This window comes from Hemiscyllium ocellatum, chromosome 8 (genome assembly GCF_020745735.1).
Source record: "Hemiscyllium ocellatum isolate sHemOce1 chromosome 8, sHemOce1.pat.X.cur, whole genome shotgun sequence".
NCBI classification, from domain to species: Eukaryota; Metazoa; Chordata; class Chondrichthyes; order Orectolobiformes; family Hemiscylliidae; genus Hemiscyllium; species Hemiscyllium ocellatum.
The window spans coordinates 70,995,172-71,015,117 of record NC_083408.1 but is presented as its reverse complement, the minus strand read 5'-3'; the positions used below and the strand labels follow the sequence as shown (position 1 = coordinate 71,015,117).

At 42.6% G+C, this 19,946-nt stretch overlaps 1 protein-coding gene across 6 annotated transcripts in view; it reads left to right on the top strand.

The window, feature by feature from the left end:
• The window catches only part of LOC132818304 (guanine nucleotide-binding protein G(I)/G(S)/G(O) subunit gamma-2), an 83,876-nt gene that overhangs the window by 51,724 nt on the left and 12,206 nt on the right, over positions 1-19,946 (top strand). For 5 of the 6 annotated variants that reach the window (XM_060829176.1, XM_060829172.1, XM_060829174.1 and 2 more), the window contains 2 exons: positions 488-586; positions 16,357-16,450. In XM_060829176.1, the coding sequence (XP_060685159.1) occupies positions 16,364-16,450 (87 nt within the window). In that variant the 5' untranslated portion in view covers positions 488-586; positions 16,357-16,363. The remainder of the gene's footprint in view (positions 1-487; positions 587-16,356; positions 16,451-19,946) is intronic. The other variant, XM_060829179.1, reaches the window with a different exon arrangement.

Sequence of the window (19,946 nt, the reverse complement as noted above, 5' to 3'; positions counted from 1 at the left end):
CAATAATCATCCTCGGGCAACTGTCTGTGTGGAGTTTGCACATTCTCCCCATGCCTGTGTGGGTTTCCTTTAGGGGCCCCAGTTTCCCCCCCCACAGTGTAAAGATATACAGGTTATGTGGCTTGACCATTTTAACTTGCCCATAACATCTAGGGATGTGCAGGCCAGGTGGATTAGCCATGAAAATGCAGGGTTACATGGAGAGGGTAGGAGGGTGGGTCTAAGTGGGATGCTTTTTGGAGGGTCAGTGTGGACTTTCTGGGCCTAATGGCCTGCTTCCACGCTGTAGGGATTCTGTGATTCTATGAATTAAGGAACAATACTGGGTGCAGCAGAGGAAGCACAAACCTGAAACAGAGACTAAAAGTTTGAAAATTATTGCCAAATCTAAGGCTGTTTTGTACTTTTGTTTCCTGCTTGCAAATGAGCTTTATTTTCATACTGCTTAAATTCCATGCAATAACTGGCCTCTATTGATCTGCTTTAGGTTATATTGAACTAGCTGTCAGAAGAAGAGGAAACTAAAAACGGATCACAAAGAAACCCAAGCCCTCAGAGAGAACATAATACCACATTGAGTATTTAGGTACATTTTATTTTCTTCTCAGTATGGAAAACGTTATAGACATTTAGTTCTATGGAAAGAATAAGCTTTGGTTGAGTGTGTTATCAAACAAACAGTTGAAATGATCCACACTTACAGAAATGATTATGCTTTAACAGAGTGGTATGCTTAACTTTCTGATCTACAGAATTTGTACATCTGTATCAGAGAGATTAACCAGAAATCATCTGATTTTAGTAGATGAAGTCTCTTAAATTGTGCTTGGATTTTTTCTGTTTCTTGTTTGAGCTTTTTAATGAGAATTACTGCCCAGTGAGGCTACATTGGTAAAAGAAGTCTCAGTAATGAATGAAAGTGTGCTGTGATCCCTTAGTTCACTTGCAAATATGTTGCAAATCCAATTTGGATTCAGCTGACTAAATTTACACTTCAAGCAGATTTCAACTGACTACACCCTTCTTGAATTTCATTTCCAATTTAGGGCTGATTTTATTCTGAAGTGCATTTGATTACCATTGCTGAATATATTGAATAATTTTTAATATTTTTATATGTCATTTAATGGTAGAAGTATTGTTCATAATGCAATGTTTTACATGTAGCTGAACTAAGAAGGTCATAAACAACTCGGGGATAATGAATTGAGTAAAACACAAGCATAACAGTACTGGAAAGAGCTGACGCAGAGCTTTCAATATTGCACAAGTCAGCAGGAAATCTTTTTGCTTTGCACGTTAGAACAAAATACAGGAGACTCACTAAACAAATTAATGAGGCCAAACCAAAGTGATTAAAACTTTTCAGTTAAATAACTATATTTATATTTACCATTCTGAGTAGTTCCTTTAGATGATAACCATTGCCAGGAATAGCTAGTACTGTTGGAAGTGCTTCTCTTCATAGTGTGTGGCTTGAAGAAATACTTAAGAAATTGCTAGAATTTCAGAAAGGCTTTTGAAGTCCTCCTTTTGGATGGTCAATGGTGAGGGTTTATCCTCTCTTTAAAATCAGGCAAAGATGTTGGCAACAACAGAGTCCTCTGCTAGTAATTTGTCTACACTTTGTTCCTTTTAATGTATTAAAATCAGGCAGTTACAGTTAACAGTATGTTAACCACATAGAGCTTAGGTATGACGATAGAAACAGGGTTAAATGTTAACCATAGAGTTAAGCTGGCAGGGATGGAACTGTTGGATAATTTGCAAATCTTTCCCTTCTCTGATACACTTTATAGATGTAACTGTCTTCATTTTTGGAGGTCTGGTATCAACACAAATGTTAATGATTATATGGGTGCTGTAATCGGTACCTGGTCGGATCCTTCTGGACGGATGTCCCCACAGGCTCCCACTTGTTGGAGGTAGTATATTTATCTGGATAGAGAATTAGCTCATGTCCAGGAAGCAGGGAATGAGGAGGAAAGGATGAGGGGTTCTTTTTCAAATTGGGCACCTGTAACATATAGTTTCTGAAGGAAGTGATTTGCACTATTTTTTCTATGCAACACAAAGGTGGACAGGCAAGTTCCCCTGCAAGTTTGGAAATATATCTCCATTCCTTCACTGTTGCTGAATCAAAGTTCAGGATTTCCTTCCCTAATGGCATTCATACTAATACTTCACCTCTAACACCATGCATCTTCATCTTATGCAGCAGCCTCTTGTGCATCGTAGAGGAATTTCTTCACTATAAGGCTTGAGAGTCTTGAAATTCCTTGCCACAGCAGGCTGTGGGAGTAGAGCCTTTGTGTAATATTTAAGGTTGAGACAGATTCTTGATCAGTAAATGAATCGAGGGTTACAGGGAAATGCAGGAAAGTGGATGTGAGGAATGTCTAATCATCCATGATCCTATTTAATGGTGGATCAGGCTTGAAGACTGAATGGTGTACTTCTGTTCTTCTGGTTTTACCATCTTTATCTCCTCCTCTCAATACCTTCTAATTCTCTCTCCACTCCTAAGTACAGTATACTGAAATAATCTTCTAGTTTTATCAAGATATGATTCTTTACCGTAATTTCTGTTCAAATTTCTGTTTCTTAGTGGTATAATAATACACTGTGAGAAACACAATACTGGTCCTTCCTTAGAAAATAACACTTACTACAATTTATGATTGGCAATAAACTGGCAGCTTAGTAAGTAAGATTACTTGGGCATCCTGGATGAGAAAGTAGCTTTGGCTGTGGAGAAAAATGAGAGGCTTTTTTGCAAAACCGAAAATGGGAGAAAACATTTGATATAGCTCTTAATATATTAATATCAACAACTTAAATAGGGAAATGCTATTTCCTGGGATCAGGGAGGTGGTACTTACAGGACTCAAAATTAACACAATCACTAATAAAGAGGAAAGATCAGAAGAAACGTTTATGATCAGAGCATTTTAGGGTGTGGAACACCCTGTAACGGTAAAGGCCGAATACACAATAATATGTTTTTTGAATGGATAAAATAAAGGATGCAGGGAAGGAGCAGAGAAATGAGGCGAAATAGATAATCTACATTTTCACAAAGCTAGAAGAGGTGAGAGAACTGAAGTGTCTTATTGAGTGCTGTACCTTAAACAATTCTGTTCCTATGTCAGCTTTTTTATGAGCCAAGTTACTGTTGGGCTTGTAATATTCTTTTATCTACTTGCTGAGTGTTTGAATGTCTCACTAAGAAACTATTAGGTTTTTTTCAGCACCTGTAAAATCAACAAGAAAACCTCAACATCCTGTTCATGCAAATGTGCACATTAGTTTAACAGTGCAACAGTTTTGTAGTAATGGGTGTCAGTTTCAATTTAAATAGTTATATCATTGTTTAATCTCTATGAAACAAAGAAAATACACAGGACTTAGCTCACATCTGTTCTTCCCTGTCCTTGAGCACCACTGCAATATAACCATTTGTGCCTTTTAATCTGGCACCCTGACCAATGATCTAAATTGTCGAGGAAGCTGATCTGATCCATCTTCTAAATGCTGCAGTAATTACATAAAGTAAATGTTTTCTGTTCTGATTTGGTTCCAGAAGTCTTGTGCAGCAAGGCGTGGAAGCTAACAAATGAAATATTTGCTTGCACTTCTTCATTAGATTTTGTAATGGATAAAGATTTCCTCTGCTCCTCAGTCGAATCAGTCTGCTTCAATTTTACTGCAAGAAGCTTGCCCTAGCGGTTACCTAGAGAGGATAGTGCCAACAATAACTTGCATTGAAGTAGTACCTTTAATACAGCAGAACATCTCAATGCATTTCGTAGGGATGTTTCCAAATAAAATTGTCACTGAGTTCCATAAGAAGATATGTAACCAAAAACTTTGGTCAAGAGTTTGGTGTCAGGGAATGTCATAAAGGGGGACAGAAAGGCAGTGAACTTTAAGGAGGGAATTCCACATGTAGGACCTTGGAATAGTTACTAATGATGAAGCATTTAATATTGGAATGCTCAAGAGGCCAGACTGAATGTCTCAGAATTGTGGAATTGAAGTATTTAAGGTGATACGAAGGGGCAAGGTCACGAAGGCCATGAAAATATAGATAAGAACTTTAAAATTATGTTGTTGCTTAACTAGGAGCCAACCTAGTGTCAGCAAGTATAGAAGTGATGGATGAACAGGACTTGGTGTGAGTTAAGAAATGGCCAACAGAGATTTGGATGACCTCAAGTTTACAGAGGATGGAATGTGCAAAGTTGATTTGGATTGCATTGGGACAGTCAAAGCTAGAGATAACAAAGGCATGGATGAGTGTTTCAGCCAAAGATGAGCTAGGTGGCTACAGAGTCAGATGCTATGCGGCTAAAAATAGGTGGCCTTGATTTATGGCACAAATATGTGGTTGGAAGCATCTGTCAGGGTCAAATGCATCACCCAGATTGTGAACTGTAAGATTCTGCCTCAGAAAGTGCCAGGGAAAAAAATCAATTCAGCAGCTAAAGAATAGAGTTTGAAGTGAAAACTGAAGACAATAGCTTCACCCTTTGAGGAAATTTCTGTTCACTTAATACTCGATGTTAGACAAGCAGTACCAAATGAAATGCAGTCAGTGGAGGAGTTGAGAGAAATGGTGGTGTGGCAGAGCAGGGCTGTCATTATTATACCTCTGGAAACTGGTGATGTCGCCAGTTGGCCAAATGCAGATGAGAAATAGGAGGAAGCCAGGGATAAATCGTTTGGGACCATCAGACATAACAGAACTTGAATGGGAATTGAAGTCCCTGTGGGTGCTTCTGAGTTCGGTTCAGGAGATAAGAATGAACAAAGAGTGGTTAATTCCATGCAGCTGTGTGATGGAAAAGAGACACTGGAGCAAGCCAAAGTGGTCAACTATGCCAATGGCTGCAGCCAAGGCAGAGAGGAGGAGGAAGAATAGTTTATTGTTGCACAGTATTTCTTGGAGTCACCATATAAATACAATCGTTACAAGAGCAGATCAGAGGCTAGGAATACTGTGGCAAGTAACTCACGTCCCAATTCCTCAAAGCCTGTCCACCGTCTACGAGGCACAAGTCAGGAGTGTGATTCAATACTCCCCACTTGGCTGGATGAGTGCAGCTCCAACAACAATCAAAAAACTTGACACCATCCAGTACAAAAAATATGATTGGCACCACACACACAAGCATCCACGCCCTCCACCACCAACATTCAGTACCAGCAGTGTGAACTATCTACAAGATGCACTGCAGAAATTCACCAAAGATCCTCAGACAGCACCTTGCAAACCCATGACCACTTCCATCCAGAAAGGCAAGGGCAGCAGATACATAGAATAGCACCACCTTCAAGTTCCCTCTAAGCCATGCACCATCCTGACCTGTCACTGGGTCAAAATCCTGGAATTCCCTCCCAAATGGCATTGTGAGTCAACCCACAGTAGGTGGACTGCAGTAGTTCAAGAAGACAGCTCACCACCATCTTCTCAAGGGCAACTAGGGATTGCCAATAAATGCTGGCCTAGCCAGTGACACACACGTCCCATAAATGAAAAAAAAATGTTGGTCAATTAGAAAAGAATCATTTACATAAATATCCTACACAGTGATACAGCAGCAATTCATCAGGGGCTAGGGAGGAAACAGCTGCACATGGTGTAATGAGAATAAGAGGTCAGTTGTTTCTTAAAGTTCAAAAAAAAAACAGGAACCAAGTAACTCTATGGATGTTGGGAATAATAAAACAAACAGAGCTTATGACCAAACATGGGTAAATGAGCAATTCCATTTATGATGTTCCTGCCCAATTCCCCTTCCACAATCTTCCTGTGTCCATCTCTGGGAAAATCCATTCCCAGAATCCTAACTATCTCGCTTTTAATCATAACTTATTCAACCACACCCTTACCTCCATGTTTAGAGTCATAGAGCTGTATAGCACGGATTCAGACCCCTCGGTCCAACTTGTCTGTGCCAACCAGATGTCCCATTTGCTGGCATTTGGCCCATATCCCTCCAAACCCTTCTTATTCATATACCCATGCAGATGCCTTCTAAATATTGTAATTGTACCAGCCTTCACCACTTCCCCTGGCAGCTCATTCCATACACTCACCACTCTCCACATGGAAAAAGTTGCCCCTTAGGTACTTTTTAAATCTTTCCCCCTCACCCTAAACCTATGCCCTCTAGTTCTGGACCGCCCCCCCCCCCCAAACCCATGGAAACAACCTTGTCTATTTACTCTATCTGTGCCCCTCATGATTTTATAAACCTCTATAAGGTCAGTCCTCAGCCTCTGACACTCCAGGGAAAACAGCCCCAGCCTATTCAGTTGCTCTGTATAGCTCAAACACTCCAATCCTCGCAACATCCTTGTAAAACTTTCTGAAACTTTTCAAGTTTCACAACATCCTCCTGATAGGAAGGAGACCAGAATTGCACACAATATTCCAGAAGTGGCCTAACTAATGTCCTGTACAGCCGCAACATGACCTCCCAACTTGTATACTCAATGCTCTGAACTGTAAAGGAAAGCATACCAAACACCTTTTTCATTATCCTGTCTACTTGCGACTCCATTTTCAAGGAACTATGAACCTGCACTCCAAGGTCTCGTTGTTCAACAACACTCCCCAGAGTCTTAACTTTAATTCTATAAGTCCTGTCTGATTTGCCTTTTTGAAATACAGCACCTCACATTTATCTAAATTAAGTTTCATCTGGCACTCCTTGTACCCATTAACCCATCTGTTCAAAGTCCCGTTGTAATCTGAGGTAACCTCCTTCACTGTCCACTACACGTCCAATTTTGGTGTCCTCTACAAACTTACTAACTATGCTTCCGATGTTTACATCCAAATCGTTTTATATTGATGACAAAAAGCAGGACCCAGCACCAATCCTTGTGGCACTCCACTGGTCACAGGCCTCCAGTCTGAAAGACATCCTCCACCACTGCCCTCTGTCTTCTACCTTTTGAGCCAATTCTGTTTCCAAATGTGATCTAACCTTACTAAGCAGTCTACCATTAGGAATCGTGTTGAATAGCTAACTTAAGTCCATATGGATCACGTGCACCACTCTGCTCTGATCAATCCTCTCATTACTACTTCAAAAAACTGAAAAGTTTGAGAGACACAATTTCCCCTGGTTCACCTCCATAACCAGCACTCCTCAAACATTCCAGAAGATTCCCCTGGCCTCGGAAACTACTCAGATGCCATTAGCCATGCGGCTGATGCAGCTGCCACCCTCACGCTGATCAATGATGTCACTTCCGCCTCCATCATGGCCACTCCCACAACCACTTCCACCTCTCACAATTCCTCATGCATCACACGTGACATCACTTCCGTCCTTCACATCATCGCTGATGCCACATTCTCAGTGACTTTCGCCACCCCTACTGCCATGGTTGTCACCACTTCCGCCCCCCGCCAGCGCCACTCACCTGCGTTCTGCTGATACGCCCCCCCACAGACCCCACTGTCACTATCCCCACACCCCCCCCCCACCCCAGAACCTCAGGGGGAACACTACCCGTGCTCATGACTCCACCGCCATTCCCTCCACCTCCACACCCACTCCAGTTACAGGTTCCGCCCCCACTCCCAGCTCCACACCCATACCAGATCTCGGCTCCCATCCCTGCAGACCTCCCCCTTACTGAGGACGAACGATCAGTCCTCAGCAAAGGACTCACCTTCATCCCCCTCCGTCCACGCATCAATGAACTTAAGACACGCCGTGACGTCGAACAATTCTTCCGTCGCCTCCGCCTCCGAGCTTACTTTCACAATCAGGATTCCCACCCACCTTCTGAGGACCCCTTTGCCCACCTCCAACACACTGCATCCACCTGGACACCCCGCGCTGGCGTATTACCCATCCTCGACCTCTTCATTTCCAATTGTCGCCGGGACATTAACAGCCTCAATCTGTCTACCCCCCTCCCCACTCCAACCCCTCACCCTCGCAACGGGCAGCCCTCCAATCCCTCTGCTCCAATCCCAACCTCACCACCAAGTCAGCGGATAAAAGGGGAACAGTGGTAGTCTGGCGCACTGACCTCTGCACCGCTGAAGCCAAACGCCAACTCAAGGACACCTCTTCCTACTGCCCCCTCGACCATGACCCCACCCCCAATCACCAAACCATCTCCCAGACCATACAGAACCTCATCACCTCAGGTGATCTCCCACCCACAGCTTCCAACCTCATAGTCCAGGAACCCCGCACTGCCCGGTTGTCCTCCTTCCCAAGATCCACAATCCTGACTACCCGACCCATTGTCTCAGCATGCTCCTGCCCCACTGAACTCATCTCTACCTACCTCGACACTGTCCTATTCCCCCTAGTCCAGGAACTCCCCACATACGTTCGAGGCACTACCCACGCCCTCCACCTCCTTCAAGACTTCCGTTGCTCCGGCGCCAAACGCCTCATCTTCACCATGGATATCCAATCCCTCTATACTCCATCTGCAATGACCTGGGCCTCCAAGCCCTCCGTTATTTCCTCTCCTGATGTCCTCAACAATACCCTTCCACGGACACTCTCATTCGTTTGGCCGAACTGGTCCTCGCCCTTACCAATTTCTCTTTCGAATCCTCTCACTTCCTCCAGGGGTAGCCATGGGCACACGTATGGGTCCCAGCTATGCCTGTCCTGTCTCTTTGTTGGCATGTAGAAAAGTTGATCTTCCGTAATTACACTGGCACCACTCCCCACCTCTTCCTCCGCTCCATTGATGACTGCATTGGCGCCACCTCGTGCTCCTGCGAGGAGGTTGAGCAATTCATCAACTACACTAACGCATTCCACCCTGACCTTAAATTTACCTGGACCATCTCTGACACCCCCCCCTTCCTGCACCTCTCCATCTCCATTAATGACGACCGACTTGACACTGACATTTTTTACAAACCCATTGACTCCCACAGCTACTTGGATTACACCTCTTCCCACCCTACTTGCAAAAATGCTATCCCGTATTCCGAATTCCTCCGCCTCTGCTGTATCTGCCCCCAGGAGGACCAGTTCCACCATAGAACACACCAGATGGCCTCCTTCTTTAGAGACTGCAATTTCCCTTCCCACGTGGTTAAAGATGCCCTCCAACGCATCTCGTCCACATCCCGCACCTCCGCCCTCAGACCCCACCCCTCCAACCGTAACAAGGACAGAACGCCCTTGATGCTCACCTTCCACCCTACCAACCTCCGCATAAACCAAATCATCCACTGACATTTCCGCCACCTCCAAAAAGACCCCACCACCAGGGATATATTCCCCTCCCCACCCCTTTCTGCCTTCCGCAAAGACTGTTCCCTCCGTGGCTACCTGGTCAGGTCCACGCCCCCCTACAACTCACCCTCCCATCCTGGCACCTTCCCCTGCCACCGCAGGAACTGTAAAACCTGCGCCCACACTCCTCCTCCCTCACCTCTAACCAAGGCCCTAAAGGAGCCTTCCACATCCATCAAAGTTTTACCTGCACATCCACTAATATCATTTATTGAATCCGTTGCTCCCGATGCGGTCTCCTCTACATTGGGGCGACTGGGCGCCTCCTAGCAGAGCGCTTTAGGGAACATCTCCGGGACACCCGCACCAATCAACCACATCACCCCATGGCCCAACATTTCAACTCCCCCTCCCACTCTGCCGAGGATATGGATGTCCTGGGCCTCCTTCACCACCGCTCCCTCACCACCAGACGCCTGGAGGAAGAACGCCTCATATTCCGCCTCGGAACTCTTCAACCCCAGGGCATCAATGTGGACTTCAACAGTTTCCTCATTTTCCCTTCCCCCACCTCACCCTAGCTCCAAACTTCCAGCTCAGCACTGTCCCTATGACTTGTCCAACCTGCCTATCTCCTTTTCCACCTATCCACTCCACCCTCTCCTTCCTGACCTATCACCTTCATCCCCTCCCCCACTCACCTGTTGTACTCTATGCTACTTTCTCCCCACCCCCATACTCCTCTAGCTTATCTCTCCACGCTTCAGGCTCTCTACCTTTTACTCCTGATGAAGGGCTTTTCCCGAAATATCGATATCGCTGCACTTTGGATGCTGCCTGAACTGCTGTGCTCTTCCAGCACCACTAATCCAGAATCTGGTTTCCAGCATCTGCAGTCATTGTTTTTACTTTGTTTTTTCCCCCACACACCGCCTTGTTGACCATCCCTAATCAGTCTTTGCCTTTCCAAATACATGTAAACCCTATCCCTCAGGATTCCCTCCAACAACTTGCTCACCATCGATATCGGGCACACCAGTCTATACTTCCCTGGCTTTTCCTTACTACTCTTCTTAAATAGTGGCACCATGTTAGCAAATCTCCAGTCTTCTGGCACTTCACCTGTGACTATCGATGACATAAATATCTCAGCAAGGGTACCAGCAATCACTTTCTTAGATTCCCACAGAGTTCTCGAGTGCACCTAATCAGGTCCTGGGGATTTATCCTACTCATCCCTCAGGAAATTAATATTAACTTTCACCCCGGCAATTCATTCTGGTCTGGTTATCCTTTCTGTTCACTTAATTCTACAAGGGAAGTAGACAGCTTGAATAGCCCATCTACTGTCAGATTTGTTTGGGCCACATAAAAGATAGCAGGATCTGGTTCTTGACTACAGGACTTTTCACTATTCCAGAATTGTCCCTGGAATGGAAAGGCCACCACAGACTTTTTCTGTGCTGTGAGCTTTCATTTTAAAAGCCTGTCCCCTGTCCTTTCCACCCTCCCCTCCAACAAATGTGAGGAGTTGATGGATTTCTTTATTCCTGAGATTGACACCATCTGTTTCACTTCCTCTGCACGTCCCTCCTTTGCACTCGTCCAATGAGTTAAATTTCCTCTTGGGCTGTCATCTGCTTTCAACCTAAACTCTCAACTTTTCTAATTTCTCTGCAGTTTCTCCTTGCTGTGCTCTCATTACTGCTACGAGCTCATTTTATTTCACTTCCTACTTCCTCAAGCCTACTCCTGCTAAATTGCTGTCCATTCAACTTCCCCTGTTGATCCCCATGTTCACTGATATTTTTAATGGTTCTCTCTGTGGGGTGTTTTTCCTTTTAAGTCTGCTGTCATCAAGCCCCCTCCACAAAAAACACCCCTTAACCCACTACCATCCTATCTGCAACTCTTTTTCCTTGCAAACGTCCTTGAATTGTGTTTTTGTCTTTCCAATTTGTGCCCATTTTCCCCAGAACTTTGTATTTTTATCTCTCTAATGGTTTCTACCTCAGCTACTGAAACTGTTATTAGAGTCAAAAATGGTCTCTTGGATTTCTTGACAAAGATAGGTTTTCTTTGCTCATCATTTTCAAACTAACCTGGCTTTAGTCTTTGGACTATACATTCTCCTTTGATGCTTCTAGTCTGATGGCTTCCTTTTATTGACATAGGTGAAATTAAACATGGACTGGGTGTTCACTTTGTGGGACACGTCTGCTCTGTTTGTAAGAATGACCTGGACTTTCCAATTGTTACCACTTCAATAAAGCATCTTGCTCCCATGCTTACATTTCCTTCTTGGGCCTGCTACTCTGTTCTATTGAAATTCAAGCCAGCTGGAGGGTTTATATACCTTTATTTTCTGCTTTGGCATGTTACAGCCTCCAGAACTCTTCATTGAGTTCAACCTCTTCTGATTATGATCTCTGTTACAACTCTCCTCCCTCACCACAAGCATTGGTGCACACAAGAGCATGTTAGCAAATACTTCCAGTTCACGTTGAGACGGAATCAGATCGGGTATGAGATCTTGTATTACCTTTGGTTTGTGGCCTGCAGGTGTCATTTTTAAAGTTGCTTGTGACTACTTCTGCTTCATTGTGCATCATTGCAGATTGATCTCTATGTGCTTGCGCACATTGGAAACTGCATGTATATCATGGGGACAATAATATGATTTTAACCTGTACTGTGATTGCACCTGTGCCATCTTCGGGTCCTGTGGTACAGTGGCAGTCATTGGCACATGTGCATTCTCTAATGTCATCAGGAAACTTCTGTGGTGGTTCTTTTGTTGTATAAAACCCACCACCAATCGGACCTTTCTCCTAGATTTAATTGGACAGGAAACCAATTTAAGGGTTTAACTTAGTCAGTTTCCCACTGGAAGCACATTTTATACACCAAAACATCCCAGATTGCTGCTTCCCATCTACAAGTGGCAAATCCAGCCCAATTTTCTAATTGAGGTCAAATTATGCATTTCTCAGTACTATTCAATTATTCCTAACTATTATTAAACACTCATTAATTGGTGAATTGTTCTGGCATTTATACCAGTGAAATGGCTTATCATCTGCTTAGGAATCATGGTCAGCATTCTGGCTCAAGGTACTTTCAATTGTAACTGGTCAAATATTTGTCAGAGTATTTGCTTGAATAGTCTTCCAGGGGAAGTATTACTACCCTTTATGTGAAGTAGGTTTGTTTAAGCTACTCATTCATTCCTTAATGTTAAAAAAGACTATTCCAAAAGTGTGTCTTATAGCAGAAATGTTATTGCAGGGCTCGGTACTTGAAAGTTTTGTGGCCCAGAATTTGTTGGAGCTTAACATCTCCTGATCTGGTCTGTTAGTTTGACTTGTTTATGCACTCTTCAGCTCGGAAATGGTTTTCCCTATGGTGATTCGGAATTCATGGGATATTAGATGACTTGCATTAAGAACATAGTACAACTTCCAGATTTTCTCAGTAAATTCCAGCTCAAAGGTTTGAGAGCACAGTTGGAGATGTATTTTTTTTTAAAAACATTGATTAATGCTTAACGTTTTAAATGACCCAGAAGACTCAACAGATCCCAAAACAATTTTCCAAAACTCTTATCACTGCACTAAATTTATGTTTCAGGTCAAGTCAGCTGCACAAAATAGTTTCTCTGAGGGATTCTTAGAGTATTGCATGTTAGAATCAAATCAAGAAGTAAAATTACACTCAAGCAAAAATTTATCAATATAAATGAAATGCAATGTATTTAATTTTACATTGCATCACCTATTCCAAGACAATAAAAGGATTTAATTTATTACTTTTGAAGATGAGTTTGTGATGAACAGCCTTAGATGAAGAACATACCTCAGGCAGTACTGTAAGCCGTGATGCAAGGACATAATAAAATGAAGAGTACTTACTATTTGCTTTGTTTCAGGTTTTTTTTAGCTTTAGTGGTCTTGCCAGCACAAAATATTTGTTAAGTTACTCTTCCCTATTAATCAAGGCCGTCCAGTCACAGTCAAAACCCATTCAGCACTGAAGCAAATTTGGCTTGGGGTAGCTGGTTTCTGTTGCAGGGTGCTGTCAACAGTGTTAGTTCAATTCCTGTACCAACTGAGGTTACTATGAAGGACTCCCCTTCTCAATCTTCCCCCCCCCCCCCCCAATGGGTAAAATAGGGCAAAGTCAGCATGGTTTCCCCCAGGGGGATGTCATGCCTGACAAATCTGTTAGAATGTATTGAGGATGTAATGAGCAGGTTAGACCAAGGAGAGCCAATGGATGACATCTTTCTGGATTCCAGAAGGCCTTTAACAAGGTGCTGCACAGGAGGCCGTAAACTAAGATGGAGACCTATGGTGTGAGAGACAAGGTACTAGCATGGATAGAAGCTTCGCATCTGGCAGAAAGCAGAGAGTGGGAATAATAGGGTCCTTCTCAGGATGGAAGCCGGTAGCTAGTGGTGTTCCGGAAAGCTCAGAGTTGGGACCACAACTTTTCACTTTATGCATTAATGATCTAGATGATGGAACTGAGGGCTAAGTTTGCAGATGATACAAAGCTTCGGTAGTGAAGCAGATAATATTGAGGAGGTGGGCAGGCTGCAGAAAGATTTAGACAGGTTAAGAGAGTGGGCAAAGAAGTATCAGATGGACTACCATGTGGGAAAGTGAGAGGTTGTGCACTTTTGTAAGGAGAATAGAGGGATTGACTATTTTCTAATTGGGGAGAAAATTCAGAAATCTGAAGTGCAAAGGGACTTGGGAGTCCTAATCCAGGATTCTTTTAAGGCAAACTTGTAGGCTGAGTCAGTAGTTAGGAAGGCAAATACTATGTTGTCATTCATCCGAGAATCCCTACAGTGTGGAAAAAGCCCCTTTGGCCCAATAAGTCGACACTGACCCTCCGAAGAGTAACCCACCCAGACCCATTCCCCTACTACTCTACATTTATCCCTAACTAATGCACCTAACCGATACATCCCTGAACACTATGAAGATTGGCAATTTAACATGGCTAATTCACCTAACCTGCACATCTTTGGATTGTGGGAGGAAACTGGAGCACCTAGAGGAAACCCACACAGACATGGGGAGAATGTGCAAACTCCACACAGACAGTGGTCTGAAGCTGAAAGCAAACCTGAATCCTTGGCGCTGTGAGGTGTCAGTGCTAACCACTGAGCCACTGTGCTGTCCTTGAGGGGACTAGAATATAAAAGCAAGCATGTACTTCTGAGGCTTCATAAGGATCTGGCCAGACCACATTTTTTAGAGTGTTAGCAATTTTGGGCCCCATATCTCAGGAAAGATGTATTAGTCATGGAGTGGTCCAGACAAGAATGAGGAGACAGTGAGGTCTGCAGATGCTGGAGATTAGAGTTGAGCGTGTGTTGCTGGAAAAGCACAGCAGATTAGGCAGCATCCGAGGAGCAGGAAAATTAATATTTTAGGCTGGAACCCAAGGAATGTTTGAGCACTCTGGGACCATACTTGGAGTTTATAAGGATGAGGGGAGGGGGATCTGATTGAAAATTACAGAACACTGAACAGTCTGGACAAAGTGAATGTTGGGAAGATATTTCCATTGGTAGGAGACAAGGACTCAAGGTCACAGCCTAAGAGTAAAGGGAAGACCCTTTAGAATGGAGATAAGGAAAAACTTATTTAGCCAGAGAGTGATGAATCCGTGGAATTCATTGCCACGGAAGGCTGTGCAGATCAGGTCATTGAGTATATTTAAAACAGAGATAAGTTCTTGATTGCCATGGGGATCAAAGGGGCAAAAGCGGGAGTATGGGGTTGAAAAACCTATCAGCCACGATTGAATGACAGAACATAAGCAATGGTCCGAATGGCATAATTTTGTTCGTATGTCTCACGGTCTTATGGAGTACGGTGAAATGTGTGCAATGTCGCCACATATGGTGTCATCTTTGATACAAAGTACATGGTTACAAATCTTACGTATTAAAATAGGTTCAATGCAAAAATAGAGAACGCTAAAAGTTCTACGTCACAGACCTTCATAGTATAAATTAAAAATCACACAACACCAGATTATAGTCCAGGTAGCTAGTGGGTCAGGATCATAGGACACAGAACTTACTATAATTTCTGTCCTATGATCCTGTGGCACAGTGGCTCAGTGGTTAGGACTGCTGCCTCACAGCACCAGGGACCTAGGTTCAATTCCAGCCTGCGTGGAGTTTGCACATTCTCCCTGTGCATGGGTTTCTTCTGGCTGCTCTGGCTTCCTCCCACAATCAAACCATGTGTCAGTTAAGTGAATTGGTCATGCTAAGTTGCCCATCGTGTCCAGGGATATTTCAGTTAGGTGCATTAGTCAGGCTAAATGTAGGGTAACAGGATAGGGGAATGATTCTGGGTGGCTCACTCTTTGGAGGGTTGGTGTGAACTTGTTGAGCCAAATGGCCTGTTTTCACGCAGTAGTGTGGCAAAAATAAATTTAAAGTAAGCAGTTATGGAAATATTTGAACTGTTGCAGCACAGTACAGTCCAGTTCCAAGTTCATAGAAAAAGGACAAATATGAAATTTGTTATTTTCTAAAGTTGATATCATCTAAGAAATAACTTTACCATCCTATAATAAACAAAGAAGTGCGGATGATGGAGATCTGAAACAAAGACAAAAAATGAAGGGATACAAAAAAACATCAGATGAGGAGTCACTGGACTCAAAACATTAACTCTCAGATTCTTCAGCAATTTTTGTTTTTGGTTTCATCTTATATCAGTGTCATCCCCTCTGTTAAAGCCAACCCAGTACTTTGCCATTTAATTCAGCTGTTTGTTTTGTAAAAACACTGAATTGTTTAGTGATTGATACATTGAATATTTGACCCATTCATCTCATGCACCTTAATTAAGAAAATAGCAAAGAGACAAAAGTTGAGTAAGTACCTTGAATTAAACAAAAATTTGGAATTAATATGAAAAAAGTCTCCTAACATTGAAGAACTGAGGCCTCGGAACTGATCTTTGTGGTTCTACACTTGTAACTCCTTTCTACTTTAAAAATCTCCACTTAATAATTGTTGTGTGTTACTTACCAATGTTCTTATTCTGTAAGTATGCGGACATATATTCTGTTTTCTCTTTTATAGAGATCAAATGGCTAGCAACAACACAACAGGCATAGCACAAGCCAGAAAGATGGTGGAACAACTAAAAATGGAAGCCAACATTGATAGAATAAAGGTCAGAAGCCTATTCTTTACACTTGTCCTCCGCTGGCAAAATAACAAGAGTTAATTCAATTCTCTTTATATTATTCTTTTGTTTGGTTCCCACTCTTTCTTCATGCCATAGTGAAGTTATTTTCTTGTGTTAAATCTCATGTATGTGAGTTGTAAGTGTAACAAACTTTTAGCTCCTGTCACTGCTTATTGAAATTCCTAGCATTTGACTTGCCAAGATTAAAGGAATTAAGCACTTTTATTATAGACAATATATTTCTGAGTCACTGCACTCCATTTTTATCTGTACTACTTAAACTTTATAGCCTGGGCATTTTTTTCCCTGGAACTAGAAATCATTGTATTCTATGAATCAGTGATTGAATTACACACAGTAAGTAGATGAATACAGTAAAGCAATCCTTTAAAGTGTTAATAGATTCCTTTTTATCAGTCTAGTCAGTAGCTTAGATGATGCTTGTAGACAATGGCAGTCACTTGTGTTGGATCATCAAATTGCATTTCAATATTAAATCACATGTGTTTATCTCTGCAAACTGTTTGAATTATTTTTGTAACCCCAATGCCTGCAGCGGCTGTACTGAAATGATAATATCACCATGAGAGACAAAAATAAAGTCATTTGCACAGATTTATGCAGGCTGTATTTGAAGAGAAAAAAAAGTAAGTCTGAGAACTAATCACCAGCAATGAAACAACACCCAGAAATAAGAAATTGGACCTTGTCTTTACATATAGCAGTTTCTTCTTTCTTCTTTCCCATTAATATTTCAAAAGTATCAAGCTGCTACATTAAGCTTATTATTCAAGGCCCTCTGTCTGAATTGAATTTGGACAAAACGCAATGTTCAAAACAACCAAGATTTTTTTTGTATTGAATCCAGACAGTTTGGAAACAGTATGGCTACACCGACCCTCTGTAGAGTAACCCACCCAGACCCATTCCCCTTCCTTATTACCTACATTTACCCCTAACTAATGCACCTAACCTATACATCCCTGAACACTATGGGCAATTTAACATGGTCAATTCACCTAACTTACACATCTTTGGATTATGGGAGGAAACCGGAGCACCTGGTAGAAACCCACGCAGACATGGGGAGACTGTGCAAACACCACACAGTCACTCAAGGCTGGAATCAAACCGGATACCAGATCAAAGAACAAAGGAGATAACCACTGTTCACAACATATTCAGGCCAAAATTTGCCATTTCAGCAGGAATGTGTTGGAATAGTCACAGCATAGGCTGGAAACTAAATAATCCATTGAGTGCTGACCTTGCCAAAGAGTTTGCTTCAGCTCAGAACTTTTATGAAGCCACTGATGTTGAATGATGTTAGGGCAGCAGTGAGAATGATGGTTAGTATTGGCCAAAGAGAAATGTTGCAACATTAGGAATGACATTCGTAGGGTTCATGTTGGTGTCTGCATCTGGTGAAGAAGTCAGAGTTTAAGGTGATCTACCTGCTGAGGAAGCTGAGACAAAGCCAGAAGTTTCAGGGGAAGGGAGATGACCACTTTAAACACTTCAGCCAGATTAACATCAATGCATTCATACTACGAGGCTTTCTACACATTTTGATGGCAGTTGCAGAAGCTGAGACCTTCAGTAGTCACATCTGATGTTATTATAATTGTGTTTCATTATATGGCTCTGATTGATGTCAGAAGCATAGGAGATTCATTCTAAGGCATAGAATGAATGCACTGCAATACATTGACTGAATGCATTACAAAGGGTGAAATGACTGTCAGCAATAACTACTATACAAGGTCCAACACCAATATTCTATGATTAAAATAAAGACAAAGTGCTATAGAAACTCAGTCTGGCAAACACCAGGTAATGTTTTGAGTCCAATGTGACTTCAGAATGCTCCTTCTCCTCCAAGTGTTGATGAACCTCCTGAGGTTTTTTGAGCACTTTCTGTTTTAATTTCTGATCTCCGGCATTAGCAGTATTTTGCTTTCACATCAATATTCTGTTGTTGTTCACATGACAAATGTGGCATTGATAGGGAAATAGTTTGAAATGTTGTGCAGAAGCACGATTAGATCTAAGGACAAATGAGAGAGTTTATTCCAATCAAAAAGTAATGGGAGTATTAAGGTTGCATGTCTAAAGTTCAATGAATCACAGTTTCACTTTTAAAATTATGGTTAAGGACAGAAACCACTCAGCTGCAGAAGGGGAACTCCAGCACTACTTCATGATCTGTTAGAAGCCATCTTTGGACATGTGTGAACTTCTTTTAATAATGATTCTTTTGCATATGATTAATGTAAAACAACTCTGTGAAATGTTTTCTGACATAAGGTAATTGACAAATTCTTCTAAAATCATCTTAAAAATCGAAAGAACTGTGGATGCTGTGAATCAGGAACAAAAACATTGCTGGAAAAGCCCAGCAGGTCTGGCAGCATCTGTGAAGAGAAATCAGAGTTAACGTTTCTGAGCCGGTGAACCTTCCTCAAAACTAATGATAGTTAGAAAAATGTCAGTTTATGTGCAGAAGATAGGATGGAGGCAGGGGGTTGGAGTAAACAAAATAGTTGCAAAGAGAGAGAAGGACAGTGGGACAGACAGAGGAATGGATAATGATCTGGCTGGGAGGGTGAATAGCTACTAATGGAGACTGTTGGTGTCTAACAATAGGTACTGTGTAATGGCAGACTGTGAATAACCAGGTGTGGTGTGTGGGGTAGGGGCTAGGACATAGGGGAGTTCAAGCCCTAAAATTATTGAATTTGATATCGAGGCCAAAGGGCTGCAGGGTCCTGAAGTGTAAAATGAAGTTTTGTCCTTCCAGGTTGTACTGAGCTTCACTTGAGCACTGCAACAAGCCTGAGACAGAATGTTGGCCAGGGAACAGGGCGGTGTGTTAAAGGGGCAGGCAACTGGAAGCTGAGGTGTCTTTTTATTTTGCGGGCAGATGTTGTGCGAAGTGGTCATCCAGTCTATGCTTCATTTCCTCAGTGTAGAGGAGACCACGTTGTGAGTAGTGAGTACAGTGGACTGGATTGTGGGAAGTGCAAGTAAAGTGCGTTTCTAAGTGAACATCTGAATTCTGCCCTAGCCAGTCTCCACTGACAGCTATTCACACTTCTAGCCAGATTGCTACCAACTCATTTGTCTGTCGATCTGTTTTTTTTTTCAGGGCTCTATCCTTACCCATCGCTTATTCCTTACTCCTTACTCCATGTTCTTCCCCCACCCCCCAATTATCTTCTGCATATAACTAACATATTTCTAACCACCATCAGTTCTGAGGAAGGATCACCAGACCTGAAACGTTAACTGTGATTACTCTTCACAGGTGCTGCCAGACCTGAGCTTTTGCAGCACTTATTTTTGTTTCTAAAATCATCTTCCTAAGCTTTAGCTTCAAACGTTGCATAAACAGCCTCAACTCGGAGAGCAAGCAGGCCTGAAAGCATTGCCATGCAAACCACTTCTGGGAGATGGCTAGAAAACCTATGCATAGCTGATA